The sequence below is a fragment of the Lonchura striata genome, chromosome 7 (genome assembly GCF_050655825.1).
Source record: "Lonchura striata isolate lonStrDom1 chromosome 7, ASM5065582v1, whole genome shotgun sequence".
Taxonomy (NCBI): Eukaryota; Metazoa; Chordata; class Aves; order Passeriformes; family Estrildidae; genus Lonchura; species Lonchura striata.
The window spans coordinates 11,817,991-11,830,196 of NC_140709.1; the positions used below are offsets into that span (position 1 = coordinate 11,817,991).

Sequence of the window (12,206 nt, forward strand, 5' to 3'; positions counted from 1 at the left end):
TCTGTTTGGAAATGCTGCTGATTTCTCTGGCAGTGCCAGGTGGGCAGGACTCTGAGAGCCCCTCATGGGATCCAGAGTCTCTCTGGGTGGCTGAATGTTTTGTTTTGCCAAAGCCAGGAGGAAGGACAGGGCTGGTACTTGCATTGAAAATGGTGGCATTTGGCTTCCTGTGCCATCAGGGATGAGTTTTTCTCTTTGACTCACCCTGGTATTGTCCTACCCCTTCCTATGCCCTGTCACCTGCTGGTGCTTCCCCAGGGAGCCAGGAGCTGGTTACCTGCAGAGGCTCTCATCCAAACAGACATGTAAGCACATGCTGGAATCCAGTTGATGTCAGTGAGACTTGAGCATGTTATTAAAGCTAATCACAGCTCAGGGGGTTTGCTGAAGTGTGCCTGAGATGCAGGCATTGTCTGCCAGATGTGCTCGTGGGAGCCTGGGAAGTCCTCCCTGGTGTTGTCACATTTACAAGCTCCTATTATGCTGGGTGTGTGTAATGCATCCTCCTGTGTTCAGGGGGGAGGGATGTGAAATAGCCAGCCACTGCCTAAATGTAGCCACATCCATGCTAGAATGAGGCAGCAGTGCTGAAAGCAGGACTGTTAGGGGCATAAATAATTTCTGTACCTTCACAACTTTCCTTGCTCACCTTTTGATGGGCAAAATATGTGTGACCTTTGTTGCTGTTGAACTCTTGCTTATTTTGTGAAAAATTACCACTGTATTTTAATGTTGCTTGTGCATGGAATTGATTTAATAGGCTTTTTGTCTCATGGACTTACTTCATACCTTCAGCTTAATAGACATAGTAAACTATGTGCAAACAGGATATGGAGCTGAAACCCAGAGAGAATATTCATTAAATTCTTCACCTACTGCTTTTTTTTTTTTTAATGGTAGTGTGTTTGAGATCACAGGCTAGCCATAGGTTTATGCTAAAATACTGTTTTTTTTTTTTTTAATCAAGTAGGATACCAAGAGGATATAAGGTTTAAAATTTTTTACAACTTTCTTTTAGTGTGTTGTGATATATGTGCAAGCTTTCTTTCTGAGGGTGTCTGAAAACACCTTCCCAACAGTGTTTGGCGTTGCTGCAGAACTAAATCCCAAGTGGCCTGTGTTCAAATAGTAATATTTGGGATTTTTTAGCTAGTGAATAGTTGAATTGATGGTAAAGTATCAGGGCCCTCTAAGTTCATGCTTTGTATCATTTGTGGAAAGCAAACATCAAAAACTGCAGTGCTTGGAAGTATATTCCTTTAGAGACCTTCTGGGAGCTCCTGGCGTAATCTTCTCCAGCAATGCCACCCTGTGCTATCAAAGCCTGGCATTAGGTTCCCTTAAGTACTTGGGTGTTTCTCTTCTTTCCCAACAAAATCACACAGTACTGGCTCCTAAGTTAGTACTAACTTATGTAGAAAAATACCAACTTTTATGCTTCTCATGTGGGAAATTGAAGAGAAGTTAGCAAAGACATAGCTGGAAGAGGGAAAACTTGCTGTAAGTGGGAAAGCAAGCATTCTGTTCTATATAGTTAATAATTCACAGATCTTTTGGGAAGAATTTTTTTTTTTTAAATATTGACCACATTGAGGATTGTCATTCATTTAGAATATGTTTTAATGTTATAATTAAATTCTGAGAAAGTCTTGAGGTAAATGGAGCACTTGGACAGCTTTCTTTCTATAAATACGGCACTGGTACAGAAGCAGTCCAAAATCTCAGGTTGCTTCACCATCCTGCCCATATCTTGCCTGCATGCAGTGTTTGTGCTGTGTGAAGTGTCTGAGATCACACTGACTGTTGGATCTGCCTAAGAGAATTCCAAAAGCCAAGTGGATGAGTTCTGCTGTTTCTTGGGAATTCAAGTGTTTTGTGCCATTCCTGTTCCAGGAAGGTAGCTCTCAGCATGAGTGGTAGATAAATGTTAGCAGCATGGATATGACTATTGACTGTGGGTGAAGCAAGGTCTGTAGGTGGAGATGATCCCTTCTGGTCACTACTAATTGCTGCTATCCTAAAAATCAATTAAACCTTGTGTTTGTAGTCCATGGACTAAGATAAGTTTCCAGCTACTCCTTGTTCATGAATTATCCAAAGTAGTTGCTTAAAATTAATGAAAACTCACCTTCTTTTGAGGCTTTGATAGAGCTACATCTGTCCATAGGTTGGCTTACTCAAATAGAAATCCCTGAGTTTAATGCCTTCACAGTGTGTGGGAGAGGAGAACAACACAAATTCAGCAGCCATGCTTCAGTCTAAGTGACAGGAGACGTGTGGTTTGATTCATGTGCTGTTTTGCAGATTGCCTGGGACAGATTTCCTAGTGCTGGGTTCAACGTATTGACTTCAGACAACCCCAGGTAGTTCAGTTTAGGAGGAGGTAGAGAACTGGTGCTGGGCACCTGAGCCTCCCACACGGCCAGGAAAGAGGGGTGCTTTAATGTTCCTGGGCTTAGTTAGGGACTGCCTGGGACTAGCTGGAGGATCCCAAACATGAGGATTTGTGAATGCTTCTTCTTAAAGTTGAGGTGTTGGATTCAAGTCTGCCCATGGGCATCTCTACTCAGGACTTACCCTCCCTTTAAAGTAAGCCCTGAGAAGAGGGGGATAAGAGAAGATGGGGAAAAGCATCCTCCATCTTTCGTGTTGTAACAAGAACATGGGGAGCAAAGAGTGTTATTTGTGGCCAGGAAGAGGGCAGCCAAGAGGAAGCTTCTTTTTGTTGTCTGGCAATTAGCACAGACACTTGAAAAAAGAAAACCTGCCTTCCCATCCTGTTCTTTTTTATCCAATTACTGCAGAATGTAAAATTAATAAATTCTCTTGGGAGGAGAGACCAGATTTGGGTCTTTCTTCTTGAACTAGCTGTGCTGGGGAAGAGTGAAAGTTGTGAATCTGATTTCTCTCAGGGTAGAGTTGGATTTAGCATCATCCTTGCTTTACAGGATATGTACACTGCTTTACAGTGTGGGCTTGTTGAAAAAGGTGGGTGCTGCTGCTGTTTCCATTTGTTCTTCCTCCCAATTTTGTATGGTGATCCCAGTGCTGTCTTGATGGGTTACATGTGCTGGTAGCAGCACATGAGCCTGGTCAGGGACTCCCTAAAGCCCATTTGTGTCTGTGTCCTGGATTTGACTGCAGTGCAGTTCAGCTGGGAAGGGCAGGACACAGCTGCCATGGGTGCCCCAGCATAGGCACGTGCCACTCAGCACTGAGGTGCACACTGGAGGCTGCAACAGGGACATTCATGGTAATGGTTGAGGAGATAACATTTTGTGTAAGTCTGAGCTGGTGGGTTTGGGTTCTTTGGCAGTGGCTGGAGAGATGTCATCCTCTCACTCTTCCTGGGATGGGAGTGCCTGTCTATCTTGGATGACAGATCATTTCTTCAGCCTAGCCACAACTCTGACACAGTTACATCAGGCGGGAAGGACTTCTTGCCACTGGCTGAACAAAGATGTCACTGGAGACAGAGGATGTGAAGTCTCAGAATCAGCTGTCCCTCAACAAAGCCTCCTGCAGATCTGTTAATGAACATCCCCAAGCATTTCCTGGCAGTCATTCCTAGCACACACCAGTGGTGTTGGCTGTCAAGTGTGACCTCATTAAGTTTTGCTCTGCTTTCATTTCAGGTGGTCAGAGCTGCTGAAGAAGCTGCTTCCACCCTGGCGAGTTCCATCCACCCCGAGCAGTGCATCAAGGTGCTTTGCCCCATCATTCAGACTGCAGATTATCCAATTAACTTAGCTGCCATCAAAATGCAAACGAAAGTCATCGAGAGGATTTCCAAGGAATCGTTGCATCAGCTCCTACCTGATATCATTCCTGGATTGTTACAGGTACAGAATCCCGTGTCACTGCTCCTGAGCACAAGCCACCATTAATTTGTGACATCTGTGCCTTAAGGGAGGCAGAATGATGGATCCTATGGGGCCAGATTTTGGTAAATTAAGCCATTTAATTTTTAGTAAAATAAAATTTTTATATATGAGTTTTTAATCCTTTTAATGTTAAGGAAAGGAGAGCTCAGGTTCTTACATGGATATTCCATAATTGGATGCCTTTTTCTGACTCCCAAATAAGCCAGTAGCAACCATATAATAAATTTGAGGATAGGAGTTAGTCACGTTTTACACTATCTCTGTACATCTTGTAGTCCCCTTTAATTCTCCTTTAGTTCTGCTGAGCTGTTCTGTGCTTTGATGCTACTTTGCACTTGAATTTGAATCCCAGCAGGCAGGTTGCTCCTTTCCTCTTTTCTCTCTGAAATTAGGACAGAACTACTTGCTGACTTTATTCAGCCTCTTTGGTAACTCTCTCAGGCTGGGTGGGAAACTGTGTTTTTGCAGTGCTAAGGCTTGGTTGTACACTGTGGATTTAGCTTTGAGCACTGGCTGTAGCAGTGTTGTCTTTTGGTCACCTGCACAAGCAGCTGGCAGCACTGGGATGGGGTTGCAAACAAGAAGGAAATACATGAAGTAGCAGTGAGGAGAGTAAATCTGTGTGTTTACTGGGGAGAGACTGTGACAGGAACAGATCAGTCAGAGTGAAAGGAGGAAATGTGTTTAGGTGAGTAAGACTTCCATGGAGAACTGGGATAAAGAGGCCTCCTCATTGTGAGCTTAAAATGTTGGAAGGACAAGAGCAAAGTCAGAAATTCTCCTTATGGATGCTGGCATTCATACCGACTTTGTAGGGTTAGCTCTTACAATTCTTAAATCTCAGCTTCTGGGAATTGGACAATTCTGTATTCATCTGAACTTTTGTTTTAAAATGGTTTTAGCTATCATTGTTGGAGACAACAATCTGAACAGTGAAGCTTTGATGCACTGGAAAAGCCTGAGAGCAGCATGCCTTTAAAAAGGCAGTTTTATTTGTCTTCTTTAATTACTTTAAATGGTTCTTGTTTCAGAGTGTAATTTGCCTGAGATATTTCCTTACCTTAGAAACAGAGTGATATAAGGAATTTACATTTGAGAAGTATTTTGGGATCCTGGCTGAAGGACTGTGTGTGGAGAGAATCACCTTGGTGCTTGTTTACCACACTGAGGGTCCTGGCAGAGTGGTGAGGAGGCGAGGAGTGTCAGCAGCAGTGTGGGCACAAGTGTGCAGCTCAACAGCCTGGAGAAGGCTCTCCATGAACAGATGGGGACTCCATGGAAGAGCAGGGCTTGGCAGGGGAGAGTTGTGCTTGCCCTGCTCCTGATGAGGAGGCTCAGCCTTTTTCTCCACCTTAATGCTCAATAGCTTGGTGTTTCTCTGAGCTCACCGTGGTCTCCTGCTTTCCTAGCTTAGTGCTTTGTGGGATTGCAGGCTGTCATTTTGGGCTGTCCTTGGGCCCCAGATGGGACAGCCCCAGCTGTGCTGCATCCCTCCTCTGGCTTTCCCAGCAGAGGTCACCCTGCATCCAGAGGAGCCGGCGTCCTGCAGGCTGAAGGGATGTCTGCCTTTCTCATGGGGTGGGATGGCTGCTGAGTGAACATCTCTGCCTGAGTTTGGGACTGGTGTCCATAGCTGCTGAGTGACCTGGTGGCTAGTTTGAGCTCTGCACAAGGTGCCAGAGATCAGCACATATACAGGGGTCTTTCAGCTTGTTCTTTCCTGTGGTATTTCCTGCTTGATAGGTAAGCAGCCCTCCAAAGAGTCCTGACTGTTCAGGACAGTTCCTGGTCATCTGAACTGGACACAGAAGTGTGTGTATCTGATAGAGTCCTGAGCTCGTGTTAGGAAACCATATGTTGTTATCTAATGCTATAAATAACTAGATATTAATAACTTACAGCATGAGAGTAATAACAGATAGGGTGATTGCATTCTCTTGCTCTTTGAGTATTCAGGTTGCAAACTGTTAAGCAGAGGTTTTTTAACTTATCTCTTGGATCAGCCACATTTGCAAAATGTACATCAGTAGTGTATTGCTCAGGAAGGGTGTTGGGGAGTGCTGTTTGCCTTCTGACCTTTTCCTCTCATTTCCAGGGTTATGATAACACGGAGAGCAGTGTCAGAAAAGCCAGTGTATTTTGCCTAGTGGCTATTTATTCAGTAATTGGAGAAGAACTGAAACCTCATCTCGCACAACTCACAGGAAGCAAGGTACAAGAGTGATGTGTCTCTGGTGTTTTGGTAGTGTAAACCATTCTGTTGGCTATTACTAGCAGCAAGACCGGTGGCTTCACTGTTGCTCTGGGTCAGGTTCCCTGAACTCTATTAAATCCTGTCTCAACCTGACAAATACCACAGGAGCAGCACTGCAATTGCTCAGCAATGTGAGCATTTGAAATCCCACTTAGAAAATCTTAATGGTGTTTGGAGATTGGTTTTGTGATACATTTGATCTTGTGTAACTGCACGCTGCCTCTGAGCAGGTCCTTCTCCACGTTTGTCTTCTTCCTTTGGCATTACATCCAGAGGTGGTTGTGCAGTGAGCTGGCTCAGCTGGCTGCCCTGGCTGAAAACCAGATCTGCAATACAAATTAAATAGCTTTTAGTCTGCTCTGTGGCCACACAGGGATCCCTGTGCAGAGAGTGATGGGAATGCAGGGGGATGGTGGGAGAGCAGGTCCTCTCAGCAGCAAGTTGTGATTAGGGCTGGTAGAAATGCAGGTAAAAGCTTCACTCTTAACATCCCTTTCCTTCTGGGACAGCAGCAAGCTGAAATGACTCTTCAAAGGACTTTGCACCTTGGAGTCAGACTAGCTGCAAAACTCAAATTCTGCCCTGATGGCTGCAAGTGAAACCAAGCCCTTAATTCAACTCTGTCATTCAGTCAAGAATTTTGTGTTGGTGTTTGATTGCTTTTCAGAACTGCTCAACAAGCCACCACAGATTTTTTTTTTCTGCTGTTTTAAGTGTTCATACCCAAGATTTCTATGCAATTTTAAGATGAATTTTGCAGGTTTTGTTTCTGAAACAAATCTGTGCACATACATAGCTACTTAGTTCACAGGGCTTTATTCTGTCATTTTAAAGTCACAATTTATTTCATGGGTAAGGAAGTGTGGTATAGGCAAAAACAATCTGACACTAAAAACACTTGGATTTTAATTTCTCTCTTGTCACTAAACAAATTATATTTGTGCCTTCAAATTGCTGTGCAGAGAGACAGGTATGAGTGCTCAGGTTTACGTCTTTGTATTTGGGATGTTGGGAAATCCCCCTATGAAATGCTGTAGAGGCTTTATTATTCCAGTATCCTAGGTGCTACAAACATAGTCCACCACATCACTAACTATAAACATGTAAGTAATTCTTCCTGCCTATGTAAAATCAAGTGTAAACATGAGTCATTACAGGGCCTGGAGTGTAGGTGGCATGGAGGAAAAAGAAAACAAATCTATGCAAGGGAAGTATATAGTCATAACAACTGTAATTGCACTAGATGTACTACATTAGTGAAGATATAATGTCATTGAAAAACATTTTATAAAACAGGGAAAGTTCAGGGTGTTTCCTAGGGGGGAGACCTGTGGCTCTTGGATCACCAGTTTGCCTGCAGCCCTACTGGCCTCTCTGGGAATCCTGCTTGACCTGACCTGGCTGAAGGATTGAGGTCTATGAACTGAGGGCTTCTGAAGTGAAATGCAAGAAGTTTTCTAAATCCAATTAAGTCTGTCTGTAATGGCCTCTTGTCTCTGTTCTGAAATATGGCCAGTTTTCTTGCTTTTCCTCCAGAGTGCCCAGTGTCAGCTCACCCCAAAATGAGCTCACCACGGAATGCAAGTTTTTACATTGGCAGTCAACTTTTCTCCACCAGTTTTTTTCTGGCATCTTTTGATCTTTCTTTCTTTCTTTCAGATGAAGCTACTAAACTTGTATATAAAGAGGGCACAGACCACCAACAGCAACAGCAGCTCCTCTTCAGATGTTTCGACGCACAGTTAATGGAGATCTGTGGACATATGTGTAGACTTAGAAGCAATCAACGGTGCCTCTCAGAGACCTTTCTGCTACTCTTCACTGGCACGCTCCATCAGCTTAAGGAGGCCATGCAGATATTTATTGCAATCAGTATTTTAGTCCCTTAAAAGCTTTTATGTAGAATCTTACTGGTATTGAATGTAAAGGAAGCAAGGTCTGTGTCGCAGTCTTCATTAAAAGTGAACAGCAGAAAGCCATACTTAAACATATTTGCATAGCCTGCTGAAATCTCAGAAATATGTTTAAGTTAGCATTCTAACACTGAGTCCAAGAACCTGGACACACGTAAAAGTCAAATCTTGTTGGTTTAGTTCATTCCCAGTTTTGGTTTCTGTGTGCTAGTTACCTGCTCTCTCCCCTCACCCATTCTGGCTGGGTCCTCTTCTTTCAAGTCTGGTGTTCCTGTTCTGTACTCCCTGTTGCAGCTTGCCTGACTTGCAGGGCCCTCCATGGGGAGATCTTTGGAGGTGTGACTGTGATTCCAGCCTCAGATGCTTTAATACTGAGAGATACCAAGTGAGTAATGAAAGTAGGTTCTTTTTAAACATCTGAGTTTTGTACATAGTTCTGACAGACCCTCGGATGGGCTGATCTCTCTGTAACTGCTATCCAGCCAGCTGAGCTGTGCATAACAGCTGGGGTCTTGCTCTTTTCATTGACTTTGTAAATACTTCTCCCCTCTCAAACCATTTGGCTCTTTCATAAGTTCAAAAGACTCTCCAGGTTACCTGTTACTGCCCAAAGGGAACCTGAGGCCCAGTTCTGGGACCGACGTCTGCAGATAGGATAGTGGAGTTAGGTGGGTGGGATTGGGTTAGGCTCTGAGTGTGTCAGTGGGCAGTGGGAGCTGGCAGAGCTGTATTTCAGTGCCAGCTGTTTTCCTTGAAATCTGTAGCATCAAAGGGCTGATCTGCTGCTCTGACTTGACCCACTGATGCTGGTTGGCTTTGTACCCACAGCTCCTTTGCACTTTGGGCAAAATGTTCATCCCAGAGGACAGAAAGGGTGTCTGAATCTGAACAGAAACACCACATGGAAGCACCTCTGAGCCAACTGGGACAGTGCTGGTTGCCTGCCACAGCCCTCCTGTTCCTGAAGACCCTGCAGTGTTGTTAACAGCCGTTAGAAGCCTCCTTTGTGCCATCTCCATGCATAGGCTTGCTGAATGCTCTGCATTTCAGAAGAGTGGGGGCTCCTCACCAGGCACTGCTGGCAGCAGGGTGCTCTGGGTGAGGTGTTTGCAGCCTAATGACACAGACCAGGTCAGAGGCAAACCAGCAACAATCAAACAACACCAGAGCACCGCCCTTCCCTGAACAGAGACCCTTCTTTTTGCAAAGGAGGAGCTCCCTCTGGCTCTGCCTGTACCAGGGGAGGCAGGAGGTTGCTAATTAATGTGCTGTGTTTGGCCCTGGGCTGGATCCTGGCTGATGGGCATGCCCACCCCAAACCTGCCATGGATCACAGCTGGGGTTTTGCCTCCAGTGCCAGTGATGCAGGAGCATGATGGACTTGGAGCTTTAGGCTGCAGCTGTGGTGATGGATGTGTGTTCCCTGGCTGCTCTCAGTGCCCTGGAGTCTCTCCAGCTTCCTACATCTCCCCTTTAGGGAGCAGAAGAGGCACCTGGGGAACATACTGAGAACATGAGACTCCATCACTGCAGCAGGAGAGGGTAAAGCCCCTTCCATCAATTATCCCTCTGTGTTTCAACCTCATCCTGAGGAGTTAAGCTGGGAGCTGACACTTGGTGCCAGGTTTTCTCCCAGTTCTCTTCTCAGGAGGGATTGGGGCTGCTGGGGGACTGTGTGTCAGTGGGCTGCAAAGCTTGTTGGTCCCTCTCCCTGCTCACCTGAGAGCAGGGGAGGTAACCTGCTCCTGGAACACATGTGTGCAGGCTGGCTGCAGGGCTAATTCCCTCATCTTTCCCAACCAGTAATGCTATGGCAGGAGAAACCATGTGCTTTCCTGGGGTGGGGGATTCCCCCAGGGTCTTTTTGGAGGCTCGGAAAAGCCATCCTCACTAAAGGCAGAGGATTGGCTTCTTCATGGTTTGTGTCTGCCTTTCTGTGGACCATTTCTTTTCAACATCTTTCTGTATGCTTGTTAGAATGCTCTTTTTAAATTTTTTTGAATGCTTCAAATTTGATTTTAACACAAATTTATTTTTCCTTTTGAGGAAATACTCAGTTGACTTGTTGGCAGCAGTTAAGCTGTCTTGTTTGAATTTTTAGTAGTGGGCTAGTTTTTTTTGGGGGGGGTGTTGGTTTTTTGTTTTGTTTTTTTTTTTTAAATTGTGCTCTTAACTGCTTAGTATTTATGCCTCTCTTTCTCCCCATCCCAGCTCAGCATCTTCTGTTCCAGTTCTGGGGTTCAGAAGGTCAGCACAGCTGACCAGGTCGTGTTAGTCCCTCTCAGCTGTGATGGAGCTTGGTCTATCATCATTTGCTGTTTGTTGGTTTTGACTTTTTTTTCCTTTCCATTGAATGGCACACTGTAGCAAATCTCCAGGAATCAAATTCCTTCTCAAATGATTTTATATGCTTTATAAAATCCCGTTGGTATGCACTGAGAGTGAACGCACTGTAACGTCCCTGGCACCTCAGCCGGGTCCCAGCTCGTGCTTGGAAAGGCGCCTGCGGCCAGCCTGCGCTTCCCGGGGCTGCAAAGGGTGGAATCAGGCCTTACTTCCTGAATCAGATCCAGTTCTCTTTGTCAACAGCTGCTCATTCATGTGCTACTTAATTTCATTGCGTGAGTCGAGGACTGTCCATCCTTTGAGTACTCTAGGATATGTTCTACCTGTACACAGTAGGAGCATTCTGCTTTAGGTATTTATAAATCATCGCGGATAATGTACATAGTAGGGTTGTTTAGTATGTTGAACATGACCCTGTTTTTATTTTGTGTTTCCTTTGAAGTACTCAAAGGGCTAGCTCTGAATGTCACCTCTCTGATCTCCAGTTTTGACTTCAACAAGCTGTACAATCATCTTGTTTTCAGCAAGCATAAAGGTCTCTCTGGCTACAAATCACAGTGTCCACGCACGCTTGCAGAGGAAGGTCTGCATGCTGCAGTGCCTCACTGCTCCGGTGAATCTTGTGTTCACCTTCTCCTGGCAGTAGCCACCTACTGCAGCTGCCTTTTTTTTTCTTGCTGCCCATTATGCAGGGCTTCAATTTTTCGTACCTTTAAAAAAAAAAAAAAAAAGGAAAAAAAAAGAAAAAAAAAGTGTATTTTCTTTGCCCACCATGCTTTAAAAATCTGAATGGGAGAAAACTCTCAGCAGACAGCAGCTCTTGGCTGCAAAGTTGCCGAAATCTCAGATGTGGATGTTTTTTCTGCCATTGGCTGCACCAGTGCTCCGTGGGCATGGGCAAATCCCAGCTCCATCTGCCCCACAGGTCTACGTACTGTAGTTCTCATGTAGTTCAGAAATACCGAGGCATGTGGCTTTCTTAAGGTACACTATGTGTGCTTGCCTGGATTACAATACAATACAAGACTGTCTTTTTAATTGCTTATTACTAGCTTACCAATAACCTGTATAAGTAATGTAACTTGCATCTTTGTCATCAGAACCTTTTTTCCCCACCCCTTTATTTATCAAGCATAATATTACATATTAAGGGACAGAAAAATAGACCTTTGTAGTACACAGCAGGACGTTGCTAACAATGTTTTAAATGGGAAGTAAAAAATGCTCTGAAAAATGCCAGCCATGAGAAATGACTTTGGTGGCACCGTGTTCATGCGCATGTATTTTTTTCTATTTTTTCCGCTTTTGTCATGTTACATCCATATCTGTATTTATATCTTATTTGTTTCACTTTTGAGTGTATCATGGCAATTGTACAGATGTTTTTTGTTAACATTTACGTGATAGAATTTGCTAAAAAAAAAAAATTAAAATAAAACCTTTTGAGTTTGCCCTAGAATAAGCGGAAGTTGGATTTATTCTTGAGGGGGAAACATCAAAATAATTCACTGTCCAACAGAGCTCCTTATTCCAGCCTGTGCTGTAAACAATTTGGTGTTATTTGACACAATTGTGTTTGAAAGTTGATGGTTGTGCCAAGTCATGTAACTTGAAGAAGGTCACCAAAGATACCTGTATTCTGATGCTTGTTGAGAGAATTTGAGAGGTTTTAAAATACATGGTTGTATATATTTGGGTGATCAAGTATTTGGGGAAGTGAAGGAATGCTGGGAACTCCTAGCAGAACTAGGTCTCTGTGCCTTGAATTTGAATTGTCCGGGCAGCCTGAGCACTCAAGCACTTGTGTAT

General features: G+C 44.3%; 1 protein-coding gene across 23 annotated transcripts in view; it reads left to right on the forward strand.

Annotated features, from left to right (window-relative positions):
- Positions 1-11,859, forward strand: part of CLASP1 (cytoplasmic linker associated protein 1) — a 167,001-nt gene extending 155,142 nt beyond the window's left edge. For all 23 annotated transcript variants that reach the window (XM_085584914.1, XM_085584915.1, XM_085584918.1 and 20 more), the window contains 3 exons: positions 3,636-3,842; positions 5,980-6,096; positions 7,798-11,859. In XM_085584914.1, coding sequence (XP_085441040.1) covers positions 3,636-3,842; positions 5,980-6,096; positions 7,798-7,884 — 411 coding nt within the window. In that variant the 3' untranslated portion in view covers positions 7,885-11,859. The remainder of the gene's footprint in view (positions 1-3,635; positions 3,843-5,979; positions 6,097-7,797) is intronic.
- Positions 11,860-12,206: the final 347 nt, after the last annotated feature.